Raw genomic sequence first — 23,938 nt, 5'->3', positions numbered from 1 at the left:
TGAAGTTGTGATAGCAGTTGCCACTTGCGGATGTTGTAACACTGAGCTGCTAGTTGTTTCACAGGCTAGATGTTGATTTTCAAAGCATCCATAGTTCTCACATGCTCTGCATATATCCCCTCACACTGCATTTGCTTGCACAGTAGCATTCCAACAGTCCTCTCTTCTCCACTCTCGTTCATGAGTGTCTTGTACTTTGTTCCAGTAGTCCACCTTTTTCATCGGATTACCCTAGTACCCTAACATCTGACATGAACCTTATTGACCCGGGCGACGTCCAAGTCAGTATGACTCTCTTATTCCAAACTCTCATTGTTAATGAGGTTGGCAGGCAGCGTTAAGGGCCTTGCTTAAAGGACCACACTGAAGATACTTTGGTTGGGATTCGAGCCTCCAAACTCCTGTACAAAAGTCAGTGATGTAACTACTGTTTTGCTGTCCAATTTTGCTCTAAATTTGTTGCATAATAATTATGTAATCATGTACTTAACTTTCATTCATATATATATATATATATATATATATATATATATATATAATATATATTTTAATATATATATTGGGAGACTGCACTGTAAAGACACTGTAGAGACTTACTGTTACATTGCAATGTAAGTAAGGCTTCAGAAAGAAAGAACTGAAGGTAAACTATCTTCCTCCTTGGGTGTAGGTAAAGAGGATGGTAAGACATGTAAAAGAGTGGCCATCAGAACCACCATCAGGAAAGATGACTGCAGAAGCAATGCCCCAGTGAGTGATAGTCACCTCACGACCAGCCATTTTTTGTCCTGATTAACTGCTTCACCCTCATATTTAACTTTCTCTCTCTCTCTCTCTCTCTCTCTCTCTCTCTCTCTCTCTCCCTCCCTCCCTCCCTCAGGTAACAGTATATTCATGTGATGGGAAGTGCCCATCTGCCACCATCTTTAACTTCAACATAAACAGCCATGCACGTTTTTGCAAATGCTGTCGTGAAAATGGTCTACAAAACCGCATTATCCAGCTTTATTGCACACGAAATGGTACAACTGTGGATTACAATTACCAAGAGCCTATGGACTGCTCATGCCAGTGGAACTAATAAATGTTAACAGTTACTGTTAGATATGCAGTAGTACTAGTATTACCAAGTATATATACTCTCTCAATGGACATACCCAGTTTTTATTACACAGAACAGTAAAACCACAAGCTACTAATACCATCTTTGTAGTTTTAAAAACACTGAGGTCTGATTTAACTGGGGGTAGTATGTATGTTAATCACATAGTTTGTAAGTGCATGACCAACAACCAAATATTAAATCAGCTAGCGTTTTAGAGATAATACCATCTGTCAAAAGTATGTGCAGAAGTGTAGTGTATTAGTAGCAAAACTGATTATTGCACATTTATTGTAATTAGGAAACCTAAAATGTCTAGATCTTTTTTTTTAATATAAACTTTTTAACATGATGTTTTATTTAAGTGAGAACTTTGTTCTATTTTTGAACCATTTGCAGTCCAAACGTTTTTACAGACCTAAACTACCCTACAGGGAAAAATAAACAAGCCAGTTCTGTACAGGCTTTTGAGTAGTGCTTCTGTTCAGACTGAAACCATGGCAGAATCTCATCTGTGTAGAGCTGCTATTACTAGTCAAGGACATAAAACATAGTAATTAGTAATCTCTCTCTGTGGTTGTTCTCTGGACATACATACATATATATATATATACATATCTTTAGTGGAATACAACCAGAAAATATTATTTATCAGGAAATGTATTTGCAGTATTAAAATACAAACAAAACAAAACAAAACAAAAAAAAACCAGGAAAAAAACAACTTCTGTAGGCTACAATTGTAAGTATTTAGTGTGCCCTCCTTTTACACTTGAGCAATAGCAGGAAAAGCCTAAATCTGAAGAACTCTGAGCAGTGCTAAAAGAATTGTGTAATAAACCAGAAGATTACTTTAGAAATCTTCAGGTCAGTCTCCCCAAGAGTTCAAGATTTGTTTAGTGCCAAGAGTCACACTACTGACGTTTGTCTGTAGAAGCCATTTAGTTTTTTATTTTGTGAACATATTTCCTGTATTTTCTGTTTGTATCTTAATAAAGAGACAGATAATTATATATGGTCATTATACCATTGCTATAACAACAAATTTTGCAGATTTTTGCACAGTAGTGTGTGTGTGTAGGACTATGAGTAATATTACACAGAAGAGTGAATTCATATACTAAAACATATAAAGAAAAGGGTCTTATATGTGACCTAGCAGGCAACACTCATTAAGGGTTGGTCCTCTTTTCTTGTCTTCACTGAAAGCCTTGTTTGTTCACTGGAACAGCCCACACCACGACCATACTCTATCCTGCTGAGTTGTGTTATAGTTTAGCGGCTGAGCAATTAAAATGTTGGAATGGTTCACCTCCTCCTCGTGTGAAAGTGCTGAATTGTGTTTTAAGATGAGTGCAGTCAGCAGCCTTTTTTTGGCATAGGGGTAACTAAATATTTTATTTTTTGGCCCCATTTAGTCTAATTGAAAAAAAAATATTGTTCATACTCTCTAGAATGCTAAACATGCCCGTTACACAAACTATTAGCAATTTACTCGAGATCTTATTGGCTGCACTGGGTAATATTTGTGATCTACGAAACAAAACAACTCTCCATGAACAATTAAACATGAATTTAAATATGGCTGTCGTATAACTGATACAGGTACAATTTCCCTTAAATAGGCCATTGTCGCTGCACATCATTATACTTTGACCTTCTGACAAAACGTGACCATCCTTGAGCTCAGCAAGCAACTAATCTTTCTTACAAGGGGTTTTAGTCTCGCAGCTTTTGGGCGCTCTTTCAAACCAGAGTTAAGCAATTCCCGTGTATTTTGTAAAACACGTTTGCGTTACTTTACCTCATGGACTCCAGCCATTTGTTTGTCACGGTAAATCCTTCAGTAATGACCTTGTACGACTCCCACTTGTGGAATGGGGTGTGTATGGGGCGGGGGGGGGGAGATGCGGGGGGCGTGGTGGTGGGGGGGGCGTGGTAGTCATGACAACCTTGGCTCGGGGCAAAAGGGCCGACTATGGCCAAGGCAGATTTGGTGAGACAGGCGTAATCCTCGCCGGTCCGACTGAAAGGGAGAAGGAATTACCTCCAGCAGCGGGGCGCAGGGGCGCGCAGGATGAAAGCGCGGTAGATTCAAAACAGATGTAAATGGGGTTTTTACCAGTACTCGGGGTTTTTTTTTATTACTGTGTTTATATATATATATATATATATATATATATATATATATTTTTTTTTTTTTGGACGTAGGCATGGATTTTTCTAGTCGCAAAGAAGGCGTTACCCTTAGTAAAGTATTTTTCATCCGGAGTGAATGGAATGTGAAATGCAGATTTGTACGTCGGCGCCTTGAAGTGCATTCATGACGACGTCTGATGCCGCTAAAAGCAGACGAGTATTAACATATTATGAGCGTGATTCCTTGACTTGTTCTAAACTACGCTTCGGTCCTTTTCATTGGATATCATCTATTTCTCAGACACTGCAATAAAACCGAGCGGCTTAATGGAAAAATCGGTTTCTGTGTGGCTATTGGGACTTCTAATAAAGGTAATGATTTTCCGTGTATTGTTTAAGGATAAAATCACCCTGATGGAGTCGTGGTCCTTGCTGCTTTAATTTGCTTTGAACTGTCAGCATTTATTACTTGTAAATTAATTGATTGCGTTTTGAAATGTTGATGTATTTATCAGTAATAGTGAACTGATTAGTAAGAATATAATTACATTTTGACTAGTATAAGTTTTTTATTTCAAAATGGGAAAAGGAGGACAACGTTTGTTAAGTTCATGTGTGGGTTGGGAGCAAATATTGCCAGATCTAAACCCTAAAAATAAACAGTTCAAACCTATTCTGAAGGCAGAACTACCAAGCACCTCCACGATAACTTTTGTGGTATCACACTTTGTCTTTCTCTCAGGTGTGGTCAGTCCCTATTCTGAGCAGTCATGCATCAGTCTATGTGCAAGTGGAATTCTGTTGTTTTCCTCTCAGTTTAGAGTCTGACTCCTACACACTTTTGTTGGGAAACAAGGTATTGAAATAACACACACACACACGTGCACACGCACACACACACACACACACACACACACACACACACACACACACACATTCTAGTTTATCTGCTGCAGGTCATATATAGGTTTATATCTCTGTCAGGTGCTGAACAGCGGTGCAGTATGTCAAAGAGTGTGTGAGTGTATCATAGATGCAAGTGTGCCACAGACGTCCAAGGAGCTCAGTCTGACTCTGCAGTCATACAGTGACCAGCAACTGCTGGACTTCAGATCCTTTCGGTTGGGTGAGAAGATCGTGCTGACTCTGTTATTAGTACACTCGTTGTGTACTAATAACAACTCCCTTCAGTTTGCTGTGGCTCCGAACATTTTAGGAGGCTAATTTTGCTCTGTGTGGTTCATTCCAGATCCTCTGCAGAGCTTCTTTCTGAGGGTGGAGGTCTCCTGTACAAGTGCTCTGTTGAAGTGGACCAGGTGGAGTAAAAGTCAAGTTCTGCAGGTGTGTGTAGATCGTCAGTGTTGGACCATCTCCTCTTCTCATCCGTCTCACCTGGTGACAGGGCTACGACCAGGAACTCGTTATAGTGTCAGTGTGGAAGAGAAAACGCATCCCTTCACCAATATCACTCTCACACAGAAGCTGCAAATGGCCATAAAGACAGGTGAACACATATGCACAGGTGCCACAACATTCTAGCAGACTCAGACACACTCAGTTGTTCATACCGACTGCGTGATTTGTCTTTTTGTGCAGCTCAGTGCCCAGAGGGCTGGCTGGCTGTCGGGTGGAGCTGTTATCGGGTAAGTGCGGGTATCCTCACGTGGACTGAGGCCCAGCGTGAATGTGAACGGGTAGCTCCCGGTGTCCAACTGGCCAACCTAAAGACAGATGTTGACTTTCTGTCGATTTCATCCCATCTACAATCTCATGACCACAACTTGCTGCTATGGACTGCTCTGAACGACCGACAGGTACCACTCGTTGAATTATGGAGACCTGACCACACACAAACATGCACACATTCCAACCCTTATTCAAATCACCTACAGCTTACTACACTCCCTTTTTCTGTCCTATCCACAGCAAGAGGGGGAGCTGAGCTGGTCTGATGGCTCCGCCTACAACCTGAGTGTTGGTGTGATATCGTCTCTCTCAGCCAATCAGACAGATTGTTTTGCCCTCCAGAGGAATGCCAGTGGAGCAGGCTACTTCCTCACCTCTCTCCCCTGTCTCCTGCAGCTACCCTCCCTCTGCCAGTTGGAATGTGAGTGAGAGAGTGAGTGCATTACTGCTGTTCTCTCTTACGATCTTGGAAGCATGTAATCCCAGTGTCTGTAAATTTGCCGTGTGTTTATCTGTCTTTTATGCACCTTACAGTGCTGCAGGAGTCAATTGCTGGGTTGCAGATGGAGAGTGTACATGAGATGGAAGCAGCTTTCCACTGGTCATACCTCTCTCTGTTCCAACACTTCACTGCCAGCTCAGAGCTCAGCCTGCTCACTGAGGATCGGTCAGGGAGACAAGTGTTCACACACACCCTGTTTGCGCAAACACAGGATAGAGTGGTTGTGCGTGGACTCTACCCTGGACATGTCTATTACTTCTCACTCAGCCTTATACATCCCAGTGGAGCATCTCAAACCCTTGGCCCTATATTCATTGCAAAAACAAGTGAGTTACAGAGGCATGCAATATAGCTAGAATATAATCTACAGACACACACAGAATTGCAGATGTACTGAGAGGGCATGTTTTGTTTGTTTTTGCTTGTTGTTTTACATATCCCCCTACAGATCCAAACCCTCCACAAAATATTACAGTGACAGATGTCACACCCAATCAGATTAAGTTGTCTTGGGCTGCCCCAGACTCTACCCAGGATGCTTTGTTTGATCGCTACTTTCTGTGCTGGGTGAATGTAGCCCTTAGTACAGGAAAGGGTGTGTGGTTGAACAGAGGGAATCTGAGTGCTGTCATTGATGGGCTGGAGACTTTTCATGAGTACAGGGTCACTGTACTGTCAGTCACAGCAGATGGAGTGCAGAGTTTTGATGCCATACCCCTTGTTGTCATTACAGGTAAAGTCTTTGGTTGCTGTTTGCTGAATCAGCCTGATTCTTTATCAGTCATGTGCTGTACACTCAACAGCCACTTTATCATAGACACAGACGTTGTATGTTGAAATACGTACAGTGGCACCGTTTATCAGCCTCCCTCTACGCCATCAACACTGGACACTTTCTGACCACAGAACCACTGCTGGCCAGGTTTGGTGTGGGTGTGAGAATGCTCTCTATACAGCTGTGGCCCTGACATGATAGTGGCATGGTTGTGAGTCTGGAGCTGGTACAAGCCTATGGGACACAGCGGGGTATCTGTGGTCTTGACTTGTGTCAGCATCACTACTGTGTTGAGAGTGGCTTCCTCACAAAATACCACGTTAGCAGTGTCCTTGAGTCAGAAAATGACTATTAGTAAAGGGTTACAGAATGACAAAAACAAATTATGCATGGCCATATATTGTAAGGGCTTACAATATAAGATTCTAATTGTAATTGTAAGATTATAAGACTGTAACTTTACAGCCACAAGGTGTAGCTACCTGGTAGGTATTTCCCCTGAAGTGGCTGTTGAGAGTATATTTTATCCCCCTCATGCCTTACAGTATTGTTTGAAAGTTAGTGTAATCCTGTTTTTCAGAGGTCAGACCCCCATACAAAATATCAATTTCTGCAGTGGGACAAGTAAACATGACCTTGTGCTGGGAGCCTCTCCGGGATGATGTAGCTGATGGCTATTATGTCCAGCTTCGCCCACAAATAAGTCAGACCCATTCCAGAGAATTCTGGGTGAACAGCTCCAACTGTGTTACAACCGGCCAGCTGGTGGCTGGTGAGACGTATGAAGTAGGTGTGGTAGCGGAAAGGGGTGGGAATAGGAGCAGGGAGAGAACCATACAGCAGACCCTCAGTAAGCATAAACTACTTTTTAAATGTCTTACTTCTGCATTCATACATGTTCCATGCATACATTCTCTGTTCATTTTATGTAGAGGTATACATTTTTGTCTGTGTGTGTGTGCGTCTCTGTGTGAGTGTGTGTTTGCGTGTCTCTGTGTGTGTGTGTGCGCATCTTTTTAGAACCAGAAAGGGTCCATGATGCTGTTCCATATCTAGCGGGCACAAACTCTGTGGTCCTGTTTGTGCAGATGCCCAGCAGGGGTGTTTATGACGGCCTCTCCATAGCTTACGGGAACAGCAGCGTCTGGCTCCCTATGGCCCATGGGAGCAGCAAGGCTACAGTGTGGAACCTGACTCCAGGCACAGTCTATGACTTCCAGCTGTTTGTCACCAGCAGAGGCATGTGCAGCACCAGCTTCCGTCTGCTCCCCGTCCGAACCTGTGAGTGCTCTGCCAGATGGAACTGGCCACACACAGTGCTCTTATCCATCCTGATTGTATTGGGTGTGTTTGTGTGTGTGTGCTGGGTGGGCTGGTTGGTTGTGTGTGCAGGTCTGGCTCCTCCCATGGGCGTGCGTGCTGGTCTTGTCACAGACAGCTCGGTGGAGGTGCTATGGGACAGAGCTGAGGGCTATGGCCACTCTTATGAAGCACTCTGTGTGGACTGTAGCCACTCTGTCATGGTATGACTCTGTAGAATTTCATAAGATGATTATGAACTATAGAATAAGCTAAACTTTTCAGCATAAATCCTTGTGCAGAAGATTGTCATTGGGCACACCTTCGTCTCACATAAATACACCTGAGTTTGCGTTGGGGCTCACCAGTGTCTCACACAACTACATCTGAGATTGTGTTTGGGCTCACCATTGACTTACACCACTACAGCTGTGTTTGTGTTTAGGCTCACCAAGGACTCACACCACAGATGAGTGTGGCTTCATCACTGTCTCACAGTTAATAATGATGGGCAGGAGCATGAAAACACTGTGGATGTTTCACTGTGTTCCCTCTGTTACCCCACTGCAGACCCTTATTTGTTCAGAGCACATTCCTTCACTGTAACCCATATTTGTGTTTGTGCATGTGTGTGTGCGTGTGTGTGTGCGCGTGTGTGTGTGTGTGTGTGTGTGTTTGTATGTGCAGAAAGTGTTGCAGACTAGGGTGGTGTTTAAGGATGTGGTCCCAGGAATGCTGTGTAACATCTCAGTGCGAACAGAGAAGGAGTTGTTCAGAGACAGTACAGCTGTGTTCCTAAGTATCAGAGCATGTATGTGCACACACTTTTCAGATCAGTTCATACAGAACATTTAGACGTGTATGCCCATCTGTTTGTATGTGTGTGTTTGTGCGTGTGTGCGTGTCCACGTGTGTGTGTGCGCGTGTGTGTATGCGCACGCGTGTGTGTGTGTGTGTGCGCGTGCGTGTGTGTGCGCGTGCGTGTGTGTGCGCGTGCGTGTGTGTGCGCGTGCGTGTGTGTGCGCGTGCGTGTGTGTGCGCATGCGTGTGTGTGTGTGCACGCGTGTGTGCGCACGTGTGTTGGTGTGTGTGTATGTGTGTGTGTGTGTGTGTGTGTGTGTGTGTGTGTGTGTGTGTGTGCGTGCGCGGGCGCGCGCGCGTGTGTGTGTTTGTGTTTACATGTGTGTGTGTGTGTGTGTGTGTTTGTGTAGACCCCAGTTCAGTCACCCTCCTGCCTGTCCAGAGAACGGTATCGTCTCTTATTGTGAGCTGGAGGGAGGGCCCAGGGGTGTGTGATTTGTTCATCTTTTCACTCAGGAACGCGACCTATAACCTGCAGACCAGCCTGAGAGCCTCCGATGACAGGTATGAACTGGTCTCAGATCAACTCTTAAATTGAACTGCTTGAGCTATGAGCCATTTTGTCTTATTAGCTGATACTGGTCCACTGCATGAATAATGATTGTAACTGGTTTTCTCACCAGATCCTGTCACGTTGACCATCTTCCATCAGGAAGTGTTTATACTGTTGAGGTTACAAGTGTCAGTGGGGAAAGACACAGTGTTCCATCTGCTGTGACTGTTAACACACGTGAGTAAACATAATTATAATAAAAGGTTTCATTTATGTAGTGCCTTTCTCAAACTCGAGATCACTTTACAATGAAACGATGGAGAGAAAAAGAACAAAAGAGATATCAATTAACACATTTAACACATTAACAACTATTTAACAGAGAAAAGGTGATGAAACATTTTGAGAAAAGAGATATGTTTTAAGCTGGGATATGGAAGAGAAAAGTGAAGAGCAGAGAGAGATTGAGTGTTCCACAATTTTGGAGCCATGACACTAAAAGATCGACATTCTGCTAGGTAGGGAAATGCAAGACCGAATATGCAAGCTTATACTGAACGCGTTCAGGGACAGGGGGCCAGTGTAACTGATATAGAATTGGGGTGATTCGGGCTGAATTTCTAAGAGAATTCTCGTGGCTGAATTTTGAACATGCAGTGAGCGGATGGTTTTGTTTGGGATGCCGATGAAGAGAGAGTTGCAGTAATCAAGACGGGAGGTGATGAAAGCATGAATGAGTCTCAGCATCATGTTTGGAGAGCATGGGTCTAGAAATATTGTGGAGATGAAAAAAAACACTTCAGCACACATGCACACGTGTGTAATGCTCATTTGAAGCAAGCAGGCTTAATCCAAATTTAGAAAACTCCCTAGTAAATTTCTTTATATTCTAAGGTTATGTCATTAAAGTTATGTAATTTTCAAAGGTTTCAAAGGTTATGTAATTAATGGAGTAATTAATGGAAATAATGGAGCTAGTTAATGGATAATGGAGCACAAAAATTCCATTCTGAATGTCATCAAAATACTTTGAAGAGGTGCCCTGAGAGGCGTTCCCGGTGTTCCGGTGTCTCCTGTGTTTGATCCACTTTTGATCTAATCTGATACCTGTACCAAGAGAAATTCCTCATACATTTGGCGCATGGTACATAACGATTGTTTTTGTGATTCTGAAATGGAAAGCTGCTCAGTGCCTTACGCTTGCTACTGCAATATGCTTCCCCCTGCTGGCTAGGATCAGCGCTAAGACTTGTACCCTCTCAATCAGCTGTAAGGCTGGTTCCCTCAGAACAAGCCTTATTGGCAATGATTGCTATCCCGATATTGGAAAGAGACAGTGAGATGCTGGTATTATAAATGATGTCATTTCTATGTGATGCGGTATACTGCAGCTGTTATATTGCCCCTGCATAAATGAAATGCTAAAAGAATCCAAAGCTTTTAAGAGGGCTGCTGATAGTTTCGAGAAAATATGGATGTGCAGCTGCAGAGCAAATGCCGTTATGCACACATTTTTACATTAATCCTTTTACTCCATAATATGTGAACGCATGAGAAACTTTGACCCCGTGCGCTTGCTTGCACCTTACGCCATCTCTCATGCATTTGGCTAGATTTGTATTTATACATCCTTCTTATCAATTTTTGTACTGCAGTGCCAGCCCCTCCTGATGACATCACCTTTATTGAACAGGAAGGGAATGGCATGTACATCACCTGGACACATGCGCAGGGCAAAGTGGATGGGTACAGGGTAGGCCAACTGGGGTCATGCTACCTCTTCAGTGAAAAGCACATATTGACATTGTGATTTTCCACCGCAATAATTTACACCAACGTGGGCAGAAGTACAGAGATGCTATGCATTTGATATTATGAATGGGAATGGAATGTCAAAAAAGCTCCTAAAAGAATTTATCAAGCAGTATTGTGTATATGCGTGTGTGTGTATGCGTGCGTGTGTGTATGCGTGCGTGTGTGTGTATGCGTGCGTGTGTGTGTATGCGTGTGTGTGTGTGCGTGTGTGTGTGTGCGTGTGTGTGTGTATGCGTGTGTGTGTGTGCGTGTGTGTATATGCGTGTGTGTGTATGCGTGCGTGTGTGTATGCGTGCGTGTGTGTGTATGCGTGCGTGTGTGTGTATGCGTGTGTGTGTGTGCGTGTGTGTATGCGTGCGTGTGTGTGTATGCGTGCGTGTGTGTGTATGCGTGCGTGTGTGTGTGCGTGTGTGTGTGTGCGTGTGTGTGTATGCGTGCGTGTGTGTGTATGCGTGTGTGTGTGTATGCGTGTGTGTGTGTGCGTGTGTGTATATGCGTGTGTGTGTATGCGTGCGTGTGTGTGTATGCGTGCGTGTGTGTGTATGCGTGCGTGTGTGTGTATATGCGTGCGTGTGTGTGTATGCGTGTCTGTGTATGCGTGTGTGTGTATATGCGTGTGTGTGTGTGTGTGCGTGTGCGTGTGTATGCGTGTGTGTGTGTGTGTGTGCGTGTGTATGCGTGTGCGTGCGTATGCGTGTGTGTGTGTGTGTGAGAGAGAGAGAGAGAGAGAGAGAGAGAGGGAGAGGGAGGAAAAGAGAGCGAGTGCAACTGAGGCAGTTGGGGAAAGCAGGACACCTGTTTAAACTTTTATACCACCTGCCTCACCTGAGACGTTGCCTAGCGACAGCTCCTCGGCTTTACCTGCTCAGGTTACTGACTTTTTAAATAATACATCCAAATCTCACAATATACCCCACACTGGGGCAGAGAGAGAGCAAGGCTGTGCAAAGGTATGTGCTATCAGTGTCTTTAGTTAGGAGAGTCTCTGGACGGACTTTCCCACAGAATATACACTCATACATACATTCAAACAGCCTGTTCTTTCTTTCTTTCTTTCTTTCTTTCTTTCTTTTTATTCTGTCTCTTGCTCCCTCTGCAGTTGCATTACGGACTCGCCGCCGACATTCCTCTCCCTCGCCAGGTCGATGTGCGTAGCAATAGCGTGAGGATAAGTGACCTGACCCCAGGAAGTGATTACCAGTTTGTGATCCAGTCTTTCTTGGGGTTTGATTTCAGCCAGAGCATTACCAGAAACACCTCCACCAGTAAGAGCCTGATTACATCATCACAGTCACAGAGGCTTACTGGGTAACCTTCTCAGACGGCTGCGAATCTAAATACAGGAGTCTTCAAAGTGTAGTTGCTGGTGATTAAAAGGAATGGGAATTAACAATAGGTTCAGATGTAATATTACAATTAACAATAGGTTCAGATGTAATATTACAATTAACAATAGGTTCAGATGTAATATTACAATTAACAATAGGTCCAGATGTAATATTACAATTAACAATAGGTTCAGATGTAATATTACAATTAACAATAGGTTCAGATGTAATATTACAATTAACAATAGGTCCAGATGTAATATTACAATTAACAATAGGTTCAGATGTAATATTACAATTAACAATAGGTCCAGATGTAATATTACAATTAACAATAGGTCCAGATGTAATATTACAATTAACAATAGGTCCAGATGTAATATTACAATGATAATTCAATGTAATTAGATATTATAATATATTTAGAATTTGTTTTTCAGACAACAAGTGAATCTTGCTTGCATTTGTTTTTTAGAAGTTGTATGTATCAGTTTTAGATCAGATTTAAGGGGTGGAGGGAGAGAGTGCTTGATGGTCCACTACTGATAAAAGGTCCTCAGTAAATCTCTCTTTGTAACGTTAAAGGTTTTTATTTATTTATTCATTTAAGGATTTATTTAGAAACACATTTCTGTCAGTATGGCAATTTGTAATTGAATTGATTTCCTCCCTACCCCTCATTAGAAATGGCGCAAGATAACGATTGATCCTTTGTTTATATTAACGAAAACACTCTGATAAACTGCTTTATTCTGTTAGTGTTGTTTTTTGTTGTTGTTTTTTTTGTTGTTGTTAATGTAAATTTGTAACTTTTTGTCTTTGTCTCTTTGTTGTATTCTCTTACTGCTGGCAAAAAAAAGGAACGTGAAGCCCAGATAGCCTTTGATGTCCTTGTACAGTGGGGTGAAAATTAGCGGTGAGACCTGCTCAGTGATGAGTACCATCTCTATTCCTTTCACTCAGGGCCTGCAGGGTTGTGTTTGCTCTCTCTTGTGCATGCCAACTCCTCATCTGCCACACTGGCGTGGGCCACGGCCGCTGAAGGGCCATTCGACTTCCACCGAGTGACGGTTAATAACGGCTCACGCAGCTGGGTGTTCAGTGTGAGCGCGGGCATTCGGGAGTACACACTGGACGGCCTCCGTCCCGGGTGTTCCTACAACGTCACGGTGGAGCGCGTCAGGAAGATGCAGAGTGGAACCTCTGCCACGGTCTCCTTTCAAACAGGTTACCGCGCTTTTAAAAGGCTTTGCATTAGAACAACATACTGACACTTTCACGAATGTCCCTCAGGGCTTGCCGTTCCTAAAACCCCAGTCAGCTAGTTTTAAAGTTAAACATTCAAATAGAAAATAAAGATGCAGCCTTCAGGATTAAAGACAATCGCTGGTCCTGTCCTTTATTGCGGGTTAACGTTAACAAGTATTATTGAGGCATCCTTTGGAGAATGTCTAACAATCAAATGAAGAGCCCACATTTTTATAGATTTGTCAGAAGTGATTATGTATTCACCCCACCTTTTTTACATACTAGTGTTTGCATTCGTCACCATTACATCCAAACCATACATTAGTCAACATATGCAAACTGATATTCACCACCCACACCAGTTGGAACCCCTTACCACCACATTCAAAGAGAAAACGTCTCTTAACCTAATCCTAAAGAAGATTGTTTTTCTATACTGTCCTGAGTCTGGTGGAGAGGTCATATAGCATACCCTGAGGTCCACCAAAGTCTACCCAGTATCCTTTGCTGAAGCCTGCAGTGGCCTCTGCCCCATACACAAATCACTCTGAAAGGGCACAGAACCTCTCTACTCCCCTATGTCTTATGTTTTTAATATGTCTAATGCACTGTTAGGCCTCTATTCCCTGGAATTACTCTTTTTATTACCTCATCTGAGAAAAAAAAGGTTTGGGGTTTTGCAGGGTAGTTGTAAAAGTTCTCAGTCTTATCTTGTAAGAAGCGTAGTGATAAAGCTTTTTGCCTGACCTTAAGGATAAACCTAAACTACAAAAATGGTTTTCTTGTAAGAGTGAACAGCAACCAAATAATACTGCCTACAGCCACTGTATATGGAACTGGATTAGAATGTCATGAATATAAGCCTCATGTGATGAATCTGTGCAATAAAGCATATTTAAGCGTGGTGTGTGTGTGTGTGTGTGTGTGTGTGTGTGCGTGTGTCTGTGTGTGTGTGTGTGTATACTTCAGTCCCTGCTAGTCCTGAGGATGTCTGTGTGGTCAATGTGTTTTCTCATTCCTTCTCCCTCCACTGGTTGGCCTCCTCTGGATGTGATCAGCAATACTTGGTTAAGCTCATCCCAGACCATGGCAATGTCTCCTTGACAACCATGCCAAATGGGCATGTTCAGGTATCAAGCTTGCCTGGCCTTTATTCAGCATATGTATGCATATGAGTGTTAGTTTTATCTCTTTCTTTCTATCTTTCTTTCTTTCTTTCTTCCTTTCTTTGTCTCACACACACTCACTCATACAGCCACCCTACCTTTTGAATGTCAGGTGTCAGGTGGTAGGGTATCCATGTCAGCTGGGCGGAGTGTGTGGATGGAGGTTAGGGAGGGAGGGTGAGAGGGAAGGAGGGAGAGAACAAGAGAGAGGGAGAAAGCGCACGTGTGCATTTGAGAGAAAACGATCAACTTTTAATGACTTTGACTTGCGGTGGTGGACAAGTCGTTTCGGACCTGGAGAATTCACCCAGCACAGGCCAGCTGTTGCCCCAACCTGCCACTCTCTCTCTCCGTGAGGGGCCACCATGGCACCCTGCCTACCCCTGCTGCTTGTCCTGTGTGTGGCCCTCACCAACGTACAGGTAGGCCTTGTCACCTCTGACACTGAGTGAACAGGTATAACAGGCATGAAGATGACACAAGGATGCAGACAGTTCTGTTCTGTTCAGAGATGCATGCACTGTACAGGCTTTTCATCTCTCCATCCCACACAAATACTCAGGCTCACTTTTCCCAGGTAGAAGATTTATATGGTACTGACACAAAACCAAAGCTTGTAAATGTGTTTGGCATAGTGTAGCTATACTTCTTGTGGCATGTGATTGAATGTATCTCCATGTAATCTCCATAAAAGTGAGGAACCGCAGTTCTATGATACATCAGGGAGAAAATTAGGAAAGTGCCCATGGAGATATTCTGTGAATTATTCTTCTGGTTTAGGTATAGCCAAAAGCTTTAGCTGAGATATTGAATATGTTGTATACTGAATTTAAGTCCTTCTTATATATATATATATATATATATATATATATATATATATGAAAAATGATAAAAAGATTAAATATATATATATATATATATATATATATATATATATATATATATATATATATATATAATTTTTGCCTTATCATTTTAGCATATTTCTTTAGTCAGACAGTACTTGAGTGATCCATTTGGTTAGTCATGATGTGCTGATGATACTGGATATCTAATAATACCTAAACAAAAGCTTGTTTTGGTTATATATTAATTACTCAATTATTTAATGTTGAATAAACAGCCTATGTTTCAGATAATCTGGCATTGTTCAGTTTTGGTAATGCTTCTCTCTGTGTGTGTAAACAGATAGTAAAGCTAACATTTCATAAGTCCTGTGTGTTTGGAGTTTTATGACCAGCAAGCAGATGTGTGTTATCTATTCTGTTGTGATTTAATCTGTTGGCTGCTCTGTGTCTTTCCAGTCAAATGAGTTGTTGTGTTTGAGTGTATAGCTCCATTATCTCTTGGATTACATTTTTTGTAGCATTGCTCGAATTTTTCCAAGTTGAAATGAAGGCATGATGCAGAAGGATGATGATATTAGATGAGATGGCTCCGCCTCCTGCATGCTCAGTTCAATATCACAGCTCTGCTCAGCCTGCCTGGCTATGGAAGGACATCTTTATCCAGTACTCATGAGTCGGGTGTCTCTCTGTGTGTTTTTGAATGTATGTGTGTCACAGGCCAATGTGTCCAATGTGAATCCAGGGACATCCTACACAGTAACAGTCAGCGTAGTAGCCTCCTCAGGGCTCAGCTCTCCTGTCAGCCGTATAGTTACCACTATCGAATCTGGTGAGTGTGTGTGTGTGTGTGTGTGTGTGTGTGTGTGTGTGTGTGTGTGTGAGAGAGAGAGAGAGAGAGAGAGAGAGAGAGAGGGTATATGTGGATGTATTGAGTGTGTTTCAAGTGAAGTGAATAGGTTGTTATTAGTCCATGTGATTCATCATCACTACAATGGCTCCCCTAATAGAAATGCATAAAGCATGTGTTTAGAGGTTGTGGTTTCTTGGATTGTGAGCTGAAATGATATTAAGTGTGTGTGCATGTGTTTTATGCAAGTTTATCTGCACATGCATTATTGATTCTGATCACAATTGGTTGGGGGCACTGGAGTGCACTGTTGTCAGTGTGCCCAATCAGTGCTCTCTGACACTCCCAGGAAAAGCCAAGACACCAGCCAACCACTTGTGCAAAAGGCCATATCTTAGACCCTGCCAGTGACAATCATACAATCAACGGGTCATATGATAGCTCAGAAAAGAATCAAGGGGGATTAAATGTAATGGAACCATGGGAATCACATATTTGGCTATTCATTCTTTTGTAATACTAAAACGACACATGTATAAGTGGTAATGTCACTGTTTTATTATGTGTGTGTGTGTGTGTGTGTGTGTGTGTGTGTGTGTGTGTGTGTGTGTGTGTGTGTGCTTGTCTGTGTACATGTAGTTCCTCCTGCTCCCTCTAAACCAGAAGGTGAAAGAATGGGGTCCAATGGAATCCTCCTCTCCTGGAAGATGCCATCGCCTCCTGACACAAATATCCACTCATTTATCATCAGATACAAGGAAGTGTGTCCATACCCTGATCCCACCTTCACTGAGATCGCCAAGAACCTGGACATCCCAGAGACCCTGCTGAACACTCTCAATCCAGGGGCCACTTACAAAATCATGGTACACACACAACCTAACACACTTACAAATCAACAGCAGAATACCCAACACGTTGATTAGACTACTACCAGTTTAATGCTGTCTGTGTAAGAAACCACTGAATGATTTTAGTGTTTTGTAAGTCGTGTGCAAAGGAGTAGATTGTCATTAGGATAATATGGACTGAGACCTGACCTGGGTCAGGACAGGTATGATCAGGGGTGAAAGAAGCACACAGAACTACTATTCAACCTAGTTAAAAGTGAAGGTCCACCTATAAAAAAGTTAAAATAATAAGATATTTAACTTTTCAAAATATGCATGTTTTATGATCTTACTAAAGTAACTAGTCATTGCACAAATGTAGTGGAGTTAATAGTAAGATCCATCCCTGATGGTAGAGGAAATATTCCCTAAAAGTGTACATCGGTAAAGCATGAATACTCACAAATAACACTTAAATACAGTAATGGAGTACTTTTACTCTGTTACTCTCCACATATATATGTAATATACAGTAATATTTGCTTGATTATAGTAATATATTGTTTCTAATTTTAGAACAATAGGTTAGATGATCACCAGAAGAAAGTGAATAAAACAAAAAAGAATACAAATGAAATTCTAAAATTATTGTTATTCTATGCAAACATCAAAAGATATAGATGTATATTACATTAAAAATACACCAAGCTGTAATGCAGAGGGTGTGTTTATTAACTGTGGGTGATGCCACCAATGATTTATAGTTTGTAAAGGTATAGTACACTCTGGACATTCAGCGGGACTTGAACTGTCTGTGGGAAAGTTGCCAGTGGCATCCATTCCATTGGTCCCATTCAATTATTAATCTGTTTTGAATTATTGATCTGGTAAAGAGATCTATGGATCTATGATGGATCTCTGTTTTCCGTTATTTGTCTACTGAATTCATTATCATGGTATGTCATGACCTTTCATTCCCCTAAGCACTGTTTGTGTGTGTGTGTGCATGTGTGTGTGTGGAACATATGAAAGTGTACATACTGTGGTGTGTTGGGGTCTGTTATCATGTGCAGATCACATTTCACATGGGTCAGTGTTAATGCGCTGATTGTGTGTGAGAGGGTGTGTGTGTATATGTGCTTAAGTTGTGTGGGTTGATCATTTACTCCATCCACTTCCAACCCCACACCACCTCATAGGTTGCAGCAGTGAACAAGGCAGGAACTGGACCTTTCAGCCCAATTCTTTACTTCAAAACTGCTGAGGCCCGTAAGACCCTTATAGTTACTATTTGCATCTGCATATTTTCCATAGATATTTACGCAAACTGCGTTTCTGAGGGCAGGAGGCCAATATTGCAACAACATTTAACAAATAATTAGCAGGTAACAAATTAATATCCTTAGCATATTAATTTGTTACCTGTGTGTGTGTGTCCTCTCCTGCAGCCCCTGGCATGGTGACAAACCTCACAGCCTATGCCCAGAATCACTCCACGGTGATAGTGACGTGGTTTCTACCCGTACGCATAAACGGGCTTATCAACAAGTTTGCAGTGAAAGCCAAGATTGCGCGGACAGGCCAGATAGTCCATACTCTGGAGCTGAAGGCGGAGGACATCATGAATGGAGCTCTGCCCCACTGCAATGTATGCCAGAACGCCAGTGGCAGGCTTCAACACCCACATGAGTGCATGCGTGCTTTAGGGAGATCTTTGGAGACTTCACCATACGTTCCACTCTGTCTGTATGCTCCAGGATGCTGCAGACATCTTGTCTCGTGGGACTCCCAGTCCCTCAGAGTCCTCGCTGATGACATCCGCCGTGATGCCACCAGTCACGCTGTCAGCCATTCCTTCTTCTTCCATATGGAATGTACCAATCAATGTGGCACTGGACAAGCTCCACCCCTTCACAGCTTATGTATTTGAGGTGTCTGCCTTCACCACTGATGGAGAGGGGCAGATCGCCAGCACGATGGTCCGCATGCCTGAGGCGGGTGCGCTCACAAAATAAATACAGATACATGCCATTTATAGTCACACTCATTTGTGTAAATCGTGTGTGGTGCCTTAATGTGTTAGGTGTGTGTGGTATATAATTGTGTAAAGTGTCTGTGTGGAGCATTATTCAGAGCACGTGGTGCATTTTTGCATAAAGCGTGTATGATGTGCTACTGTGTTAGGTGTGTGTGTGTGGTGTCTTTTGTAATGTGCAATTTGGTGTGTTACAGCATGAATTGTGTGTAATTGTAGCTCCAGAGGATCCTCCGCACAATTTGGTGTTAGGGAACATCACCTCGAAGTCTCTGACTCTGTCCTGGTATCCTCCTGCCATCGTTACAGGACGTTTCAGCTACATCATCCAGCTCTACGGCCCAGAAGGTAGCCTTCTCCATCAGCCTCACTAACACCTCACGAACACATTATTTACACATCAGCCTCACTGTCACATAGCTAACACATCAGCCCCACTAATGCCTCAGCCTCACTTTCACATAGCATATCAACCTCACTGACACATAACTTACACATCAGCCCTACTTACACCTCACTAACACATCATCTTCACTTTCATGTAGCTAACACATCAACCTCACTAACACCTCACCAACACATAACTAATACATCAGCCCCACTAACACATCAGCCTCACTAATACATAGCTAACTTGTCAACCTCACTAACACATAACTAACACCTCAGCCTCACTAATACATAACAAACACATCAGCCCCATTAACACATAACCAACACATCAGCCCCACTAAAACTTCACCAACACCTCAGCCTCACTAACACATAGCTAACACCTCAGCCTCACCAACACATAACTAACACATCAGCCCCACTAACACATAGCTAACTTGTCAACGTCACTAACACAACATCTCAGCCTAAGTAATACATAACCAACACATCAGCCCCATTAACACCTCACTAACACATACGCCTCACTAACATATAACTAACATATCAGTCTCACTAACACATAGGTAACACATCGACCTCACTAACACATAACTAACACCTCAGCCTCACTAACACATAACTAACACATCAGCCTCACTTTTGCATAGCTAACATATCAACCTCACTAACACCTCACCAACACATCAGCCTCACTAACACATCTGCCCCACTAACACATCAGCCTCACCAACGCATAGCTAACATATCTCACTAACACATAGGTAACAAATCAACCTCACTAACACATAACTAACACCTCAGCCTCACTAACACATAACTAACACATCAGCCTCACTTTCACATAACTAACACATCAACCTCACTAACGCCTCACCAACACATAACTAACACATCAGCCCCACTAACACATCAGCCTCACTAACACATAGCTAACTTGTCAACCTCACTAACACATAACCAACACATCAGCCCCACTAACACCTCAGTAACACATCAGCCTCATTAACACAGAGCTAACATATCAGTCTCACTATCACCTCAGCCTCATTAATACATAGCTAACACATCAACCTCACTAACACATAACTAACATATCAGCCTCACTAACACAAAACTTACACACAAGCCTCACGTACACCTCACTAACCTATAATTACATCAGCCTCACTAAGACTTTACTAACACAAAAGTAACACATTATCTTCACTAACACAGATAACGGATAACAGATAACACCTCGCTAACATCTGACTATTACATCAGAATCTAACAACACTGTTAGCAGCATTGGTGTTATATAAAAATAAATAACCTTTAGTCTCTAATAAAACTGTTAATAAACCTTTGCGCTAATATGCAGAAAACGTTTTTAAAGCACTTGGTAGGTGTCCTTATCCAGAGAGACTTACAGAAATGCTGTGTAGAGAGAGAGAGAGAGGGAGAGCGAGAAAAATGTTAGCTACAGATGTGGGTATATTGTGGAAATGAGCAAGGGGTAGTTGAATGGAAAAGAGTTAATAAATATAAATACATAAATACTAATATATACAGTGACATAGAGGTGAGTCTTCAGTCTTCAGCAGATGTCTACTTGATGTCTTCTTTGTCTTGAGGCATGGAGGTTCAGGTTGAGCAGTACTGGAGGCTCAAAGGCAGTACAGTGCAGAACGGGGTTGATACATGAGCACTGCTGGCCATTACGTTTTCAGTATATCTTATTTCTTATCTTTCTGTATGTGCATGTATGTGGTGTGTGAGCTATAGGCTTTATTAGTGAGAACAGTACGAATGAGCCGACGTTTGCTTATACTGGACTGACTCCCTATACGCGCTACCGCATTATCGTCAGGGCCAGATCAGCTGGGGCTACAGGACCAGCAACAGAGACCAGCATTTCAACATCTCCAGAGGGTAAGGTCTATACACACACTCTCTCTCACCACACACACACACACACACACACACACACACACACACACACACACACACACACACACACACACACACACACACACACACACACACACACCAACTAGAACCAACTTAATCCTTTATCACAATATATTGTTTCTGTAGTTTCTTGAACTGTACATAATACTGTACATATTTTCAAACACTACGTGAATATGAATTGAATACTGTTTGGAAAAATACTGGGCTATGATGTATATATTATCATGTGAAAATGATCATTAAGGTCTGTGATTTTACTGCATGTTCTGCCCCCTACTTGGAAAAAAGAACACAAGTACATTATGGCAAAGTTATAGTGCCCTACGTGTTGCAACACTACCCCAAAGTGTTTTGCAGGTGTCTATCACTATGTGACATTTTGCTTGTGTATGTGTGTCTGTCCGTCTGTCTGTCTGTCTGTCCGTTAGCTCCCAGTGCAGTGTCTGCTCTAAGAGCAGAATCAATAGACTCTATATCTGTGGTTCTATTCTGGGACATGCCCAGACAGCCAAATGGCCTCATCACTCAGTACCGTGTACTGGTCCTGCACTATGAGACACTTGTACAAGACATCACCCTCCAGGGACTACAACAGGTGAATGCACACACAACAGAAAACACAGTTGTATTATGCGGACTTCGAGAATTCCCAGGGCTGTATGTATTTGTGACTAAAGGATGCTGTGTTGTGATTACATGTCATAGGATGTGAACAAGACTGCTGATGATGTTGGTATGTTGCCAGGAGGTTACAATAACAGCAGCTCCCAAGTGCTGCATCGCTATGCGAGGTCGCTTAGCAATATTACCACAGCAACGACACCCTCAGCTCTCGCTTCCGCCAGCTCCCAGCCCACACAGAGCCCCAGCAGCTTCTCTGGCACTGACTCTGCCCACTCAAACCACACTCTCTCGCATGGTGCCTTGAGAACGGACCTTCCCCTGACGCCAACACCGCCAGCCACACCTCCACCTTGGCTTACTGCTACCTTTGGCAGTGGCACTGCTATGCCCAGTGTGGCTAACACTGAGACTGCGACCCTAAAGAGGGTGACTGACCTATCACCTGTGACCTCAGGCTCTGACCGACCAACCATTCTCAGCCCTGCCCAACCACAACCCTCCACCAGGGCAGCGGTCACAGACTTGACCAACCAGCCCCGCATCACCACGCTAGCACCAGGCACAAGCAATATTTTAGGTAACAAAGCTTCTGGAACTCTACCTCTATTACCGCTTATTTAATAGGAAAATGCAATATTGTATTGCTGTGTAATTACTGCACTATTGCCTTTTTTCATGTGGCTCACCAATTGGTTGTGTGTATGTGTGTATGACAGTTCTCCCACCCGTCGTAAGGGTTGTCAGCCTGCAGTCTGATAACATTTCCTACATGGTGGAGGAACTCCAACCTTTCACTGAGTACAACTTCAGCGTGTCTGCCTACACTGTCGTTGGACAGGGGCCCGCAACCCTAATCACAGTGAAAACCACAGAGCAGGGTAAAGTGGGCCCTCACCCACACACTGGTATTGCCAGGCAAATACGCAAGTGTCTGACACTAATGTAAACATCTGTGGGCTTCTTTAGTGCCCAGCTCGGTCCGGGATGTGCTCTATCACAACATAAACTCCACTTCGGTCTATGTGATCTGGAGCAGTCCTCTGAGCCCCAACGGCAAGATCACGCACTACACTGTCTACATACTCAACCTACAGAGCCAAAAAGCCCAGCAATACGTCAGTAACACCACCAGCATTCTTCTCACAGGCAAGTGGATCATTTAAGAGCCATGGATTGAGTGGGCACCCTGCTAATTTGGTGTGAATAAACTGTAAGGTGTTAAGGCATTAATACCCCCCACAGGTTTGGAGAAATACACGCGATACAAACTACGTGTCGCTGCTTCTACTGCGGTAGGGGAGAGCCCGCTGTCTGCCCAGGATGACATCTTCATACTGACGCCTGAGGATGGTAAGACTGTCTCTGTGGGTCATTCTCATACACATGTTCACACATATTCCATCTCTCTATCTCTCACATTCTGCCTCTGTCTTTCACTCCTAAACACACACACACAGTGTATTAATATGATTTCCTCCCACTTTGTGCTCCCGTCAGTTCCGGACTCTCCTCCGCACGATCTGATCGTAACGAACACCACGTCTTCCACTGCCACAGTCACCTGGTCCCCTCCTGACAAACCTAATGGCATCATCCGCCTGTATGAAGTTTTCTACGGCAACGGCACCTACACCAACGCCGTCAACAGCACCTTGGCCAGTGTTACCCTGCACAACCTGAAACCTTACACTCTGTACAATGTAACTGTGCGGGCGTACACCCAGCTGGGCCACGGGGACCAGACCTCCCACACCCTACAGATGTTGTCTGGAGAGGATGGTGGGTCTCTCAGGGCTTGTGTGGAACTATAGGAGAACCTCGCTCCTCAGCTAAAAACTGGGTCATGTTGTTGATTCTTTGACTATTATTGCAATGTCTTCCAGTAATGTTTTACGAATGTCTTGATGTATACTAACAATATAATGGTGGACTCACTGGTTGAATGTGGTGAAAGACATGAATGGTCTGAGTGGATCATGAGAATGGTCCAA

The 23,938-nt window shown here is 43.1% G+C and overlaps 2 protein-coding genes across 2 annotated transcripts in view; both read left to right on the top strand.

Annotated features, from left to right (window-relative positions):
- otogl (otogelin-like) overlaps positions 1-1,621 on the top strand; it is a 35,634-nt gene extending 34,013 nt beyond the window's left edge. Inside the window, exons 57-58 of the mRNA XM_035525448.1 lie at positions 671-750; positions 881-1,621. Of these exons, the coding sequence (XP_035381341.1) occupies positions 671-750; positions 881-1,081 (281 nt within the window). The 3' untranslated portion in view covers positions 1,082-1,621. The remainder of the gene's footprint in view (positions 1-670; positions 751-880) is intronic.
- Positions 1,622-3,337: 1,716 nt separating this feature from the next.
- The window catches only part of ptprq (protein tyrosine phosphatase receptor type Q), a 38,554-nt gene continuing 17,953 nt past the window's right edge, over positions 3,338-23,938 (top strand). The window contains exons 1-31 of the mRNA XM_026999432.2: positions 3,338-3,613; positions 3,984-4,097; positions 4,226-4,367; positions 4,491-4,745; positions 4,838-5,055; positions 5,168-5,348; positions 5,462-5,755; positions 5,878-6,162; positions 6,785-7,054; positions 7,225-7,485; positions 7,597-7,727; positions 8,191-8,314; positions 8,715-8,868; positions 8,988-9,094; positions 10,513-10,610; positions 11,772-11,937; positions 12,964-13,227; positions 14,218-14,378; positions 15,980-16,091; positions 16,749-16,975; positions 18,139-18,208; positions 18,388-18,587; positions 18,697-18,937; positions 19,194-19,322; positions 21,135-21,281; positions 21,752-21,918; positions 22,029-22,524; positions 22,664-22,825; positions 22,914-23,093; positions 23,190-23,297; positions 23,445-23,726. Coding sequence (XP_026855233.2) covers positions 3,569-3,613; positions 3,984-4,097; positions 4,226-4,367; positions 4,491-4,745; positions 4,838-5,055; positions 5,168-5,348; positions 5,462-5,755; positions 5,878-6,162; positions 6,785-7,054; positions 7,225-7,485; positions 7,597-7,727; positions 8,191-8,314; positions 8,715-8,868; positions 8,988-9,094; positions 10,513-10,610; positions 11,772-11,937; positions 12,964-13,227; positions 14,218-14,378; positions 15,980-16,091; positions 16,749-16,975; positions 18,139-18,208; positions 18,388-18,587; positions 18,697-18,937; positions 19,194-19,322; positions 21,135-21,281; positions 21,752-21,918; positions 22,029-22,524; positions 22,664-22,825; positions 22,914-23,093; positions 23,190-23,297; positions 23,445-23,726 — 5,791 coding nt within the window. The 5' untranslated portion in view covers positions 3,338-3,568. The remainder of the gene's footprint in view (positions 3,614-3,983; positions 4,098-4,225; positions 4,368-4,490; positions 4,746-4,837; positions 5,056-5,167; positions 5,349-5,461; positions 5,756-5,877; positions 6,163-6,784; positions 7,055-7,224; positions 7,486-7,596; positions 7,728-8,190; positions 8,315-8,714; positions 8,869-8,987; positions 9,095-10,512; positions 10,611-11,771; positions 11,938-12,963; positions 13,228-14,217; positions 14,379-15,979; positions 16,092-16,748; positions 16,976-18,138; positions 18,209-18,387; positions 18,588-18,696; positions 18,938-19,193; positions 19,323-21,134; positions 21,282-21,751; positions 21,919-22,028; positions 22,525-22,663; positions 22,826-22,913; positions 23,094-23,189; positions 23,298-23,444; positions 23,727-23,938) is intronic.

The sequence above is a fragment of the Electrophorus electricus genome, chromosome 4 (assembly GCF_013358815.1).
Source record: "Electrophorus electricus isolate fEleEle1 chromosome 4, fEleEle1.pri, whole genome shotgun sequence".
Taxonomy (NCBI): Eukaryota; Metazoa; Chordata; class Actinopteri; order Gymnotiformes; family Gymnotidae; genus Electrophorus; species Electrophorus electricus.
Note: the sequence above shows the minus strand (reverse complement) of the source record. Positions and strands in the feature narration are given on the sequence as shown.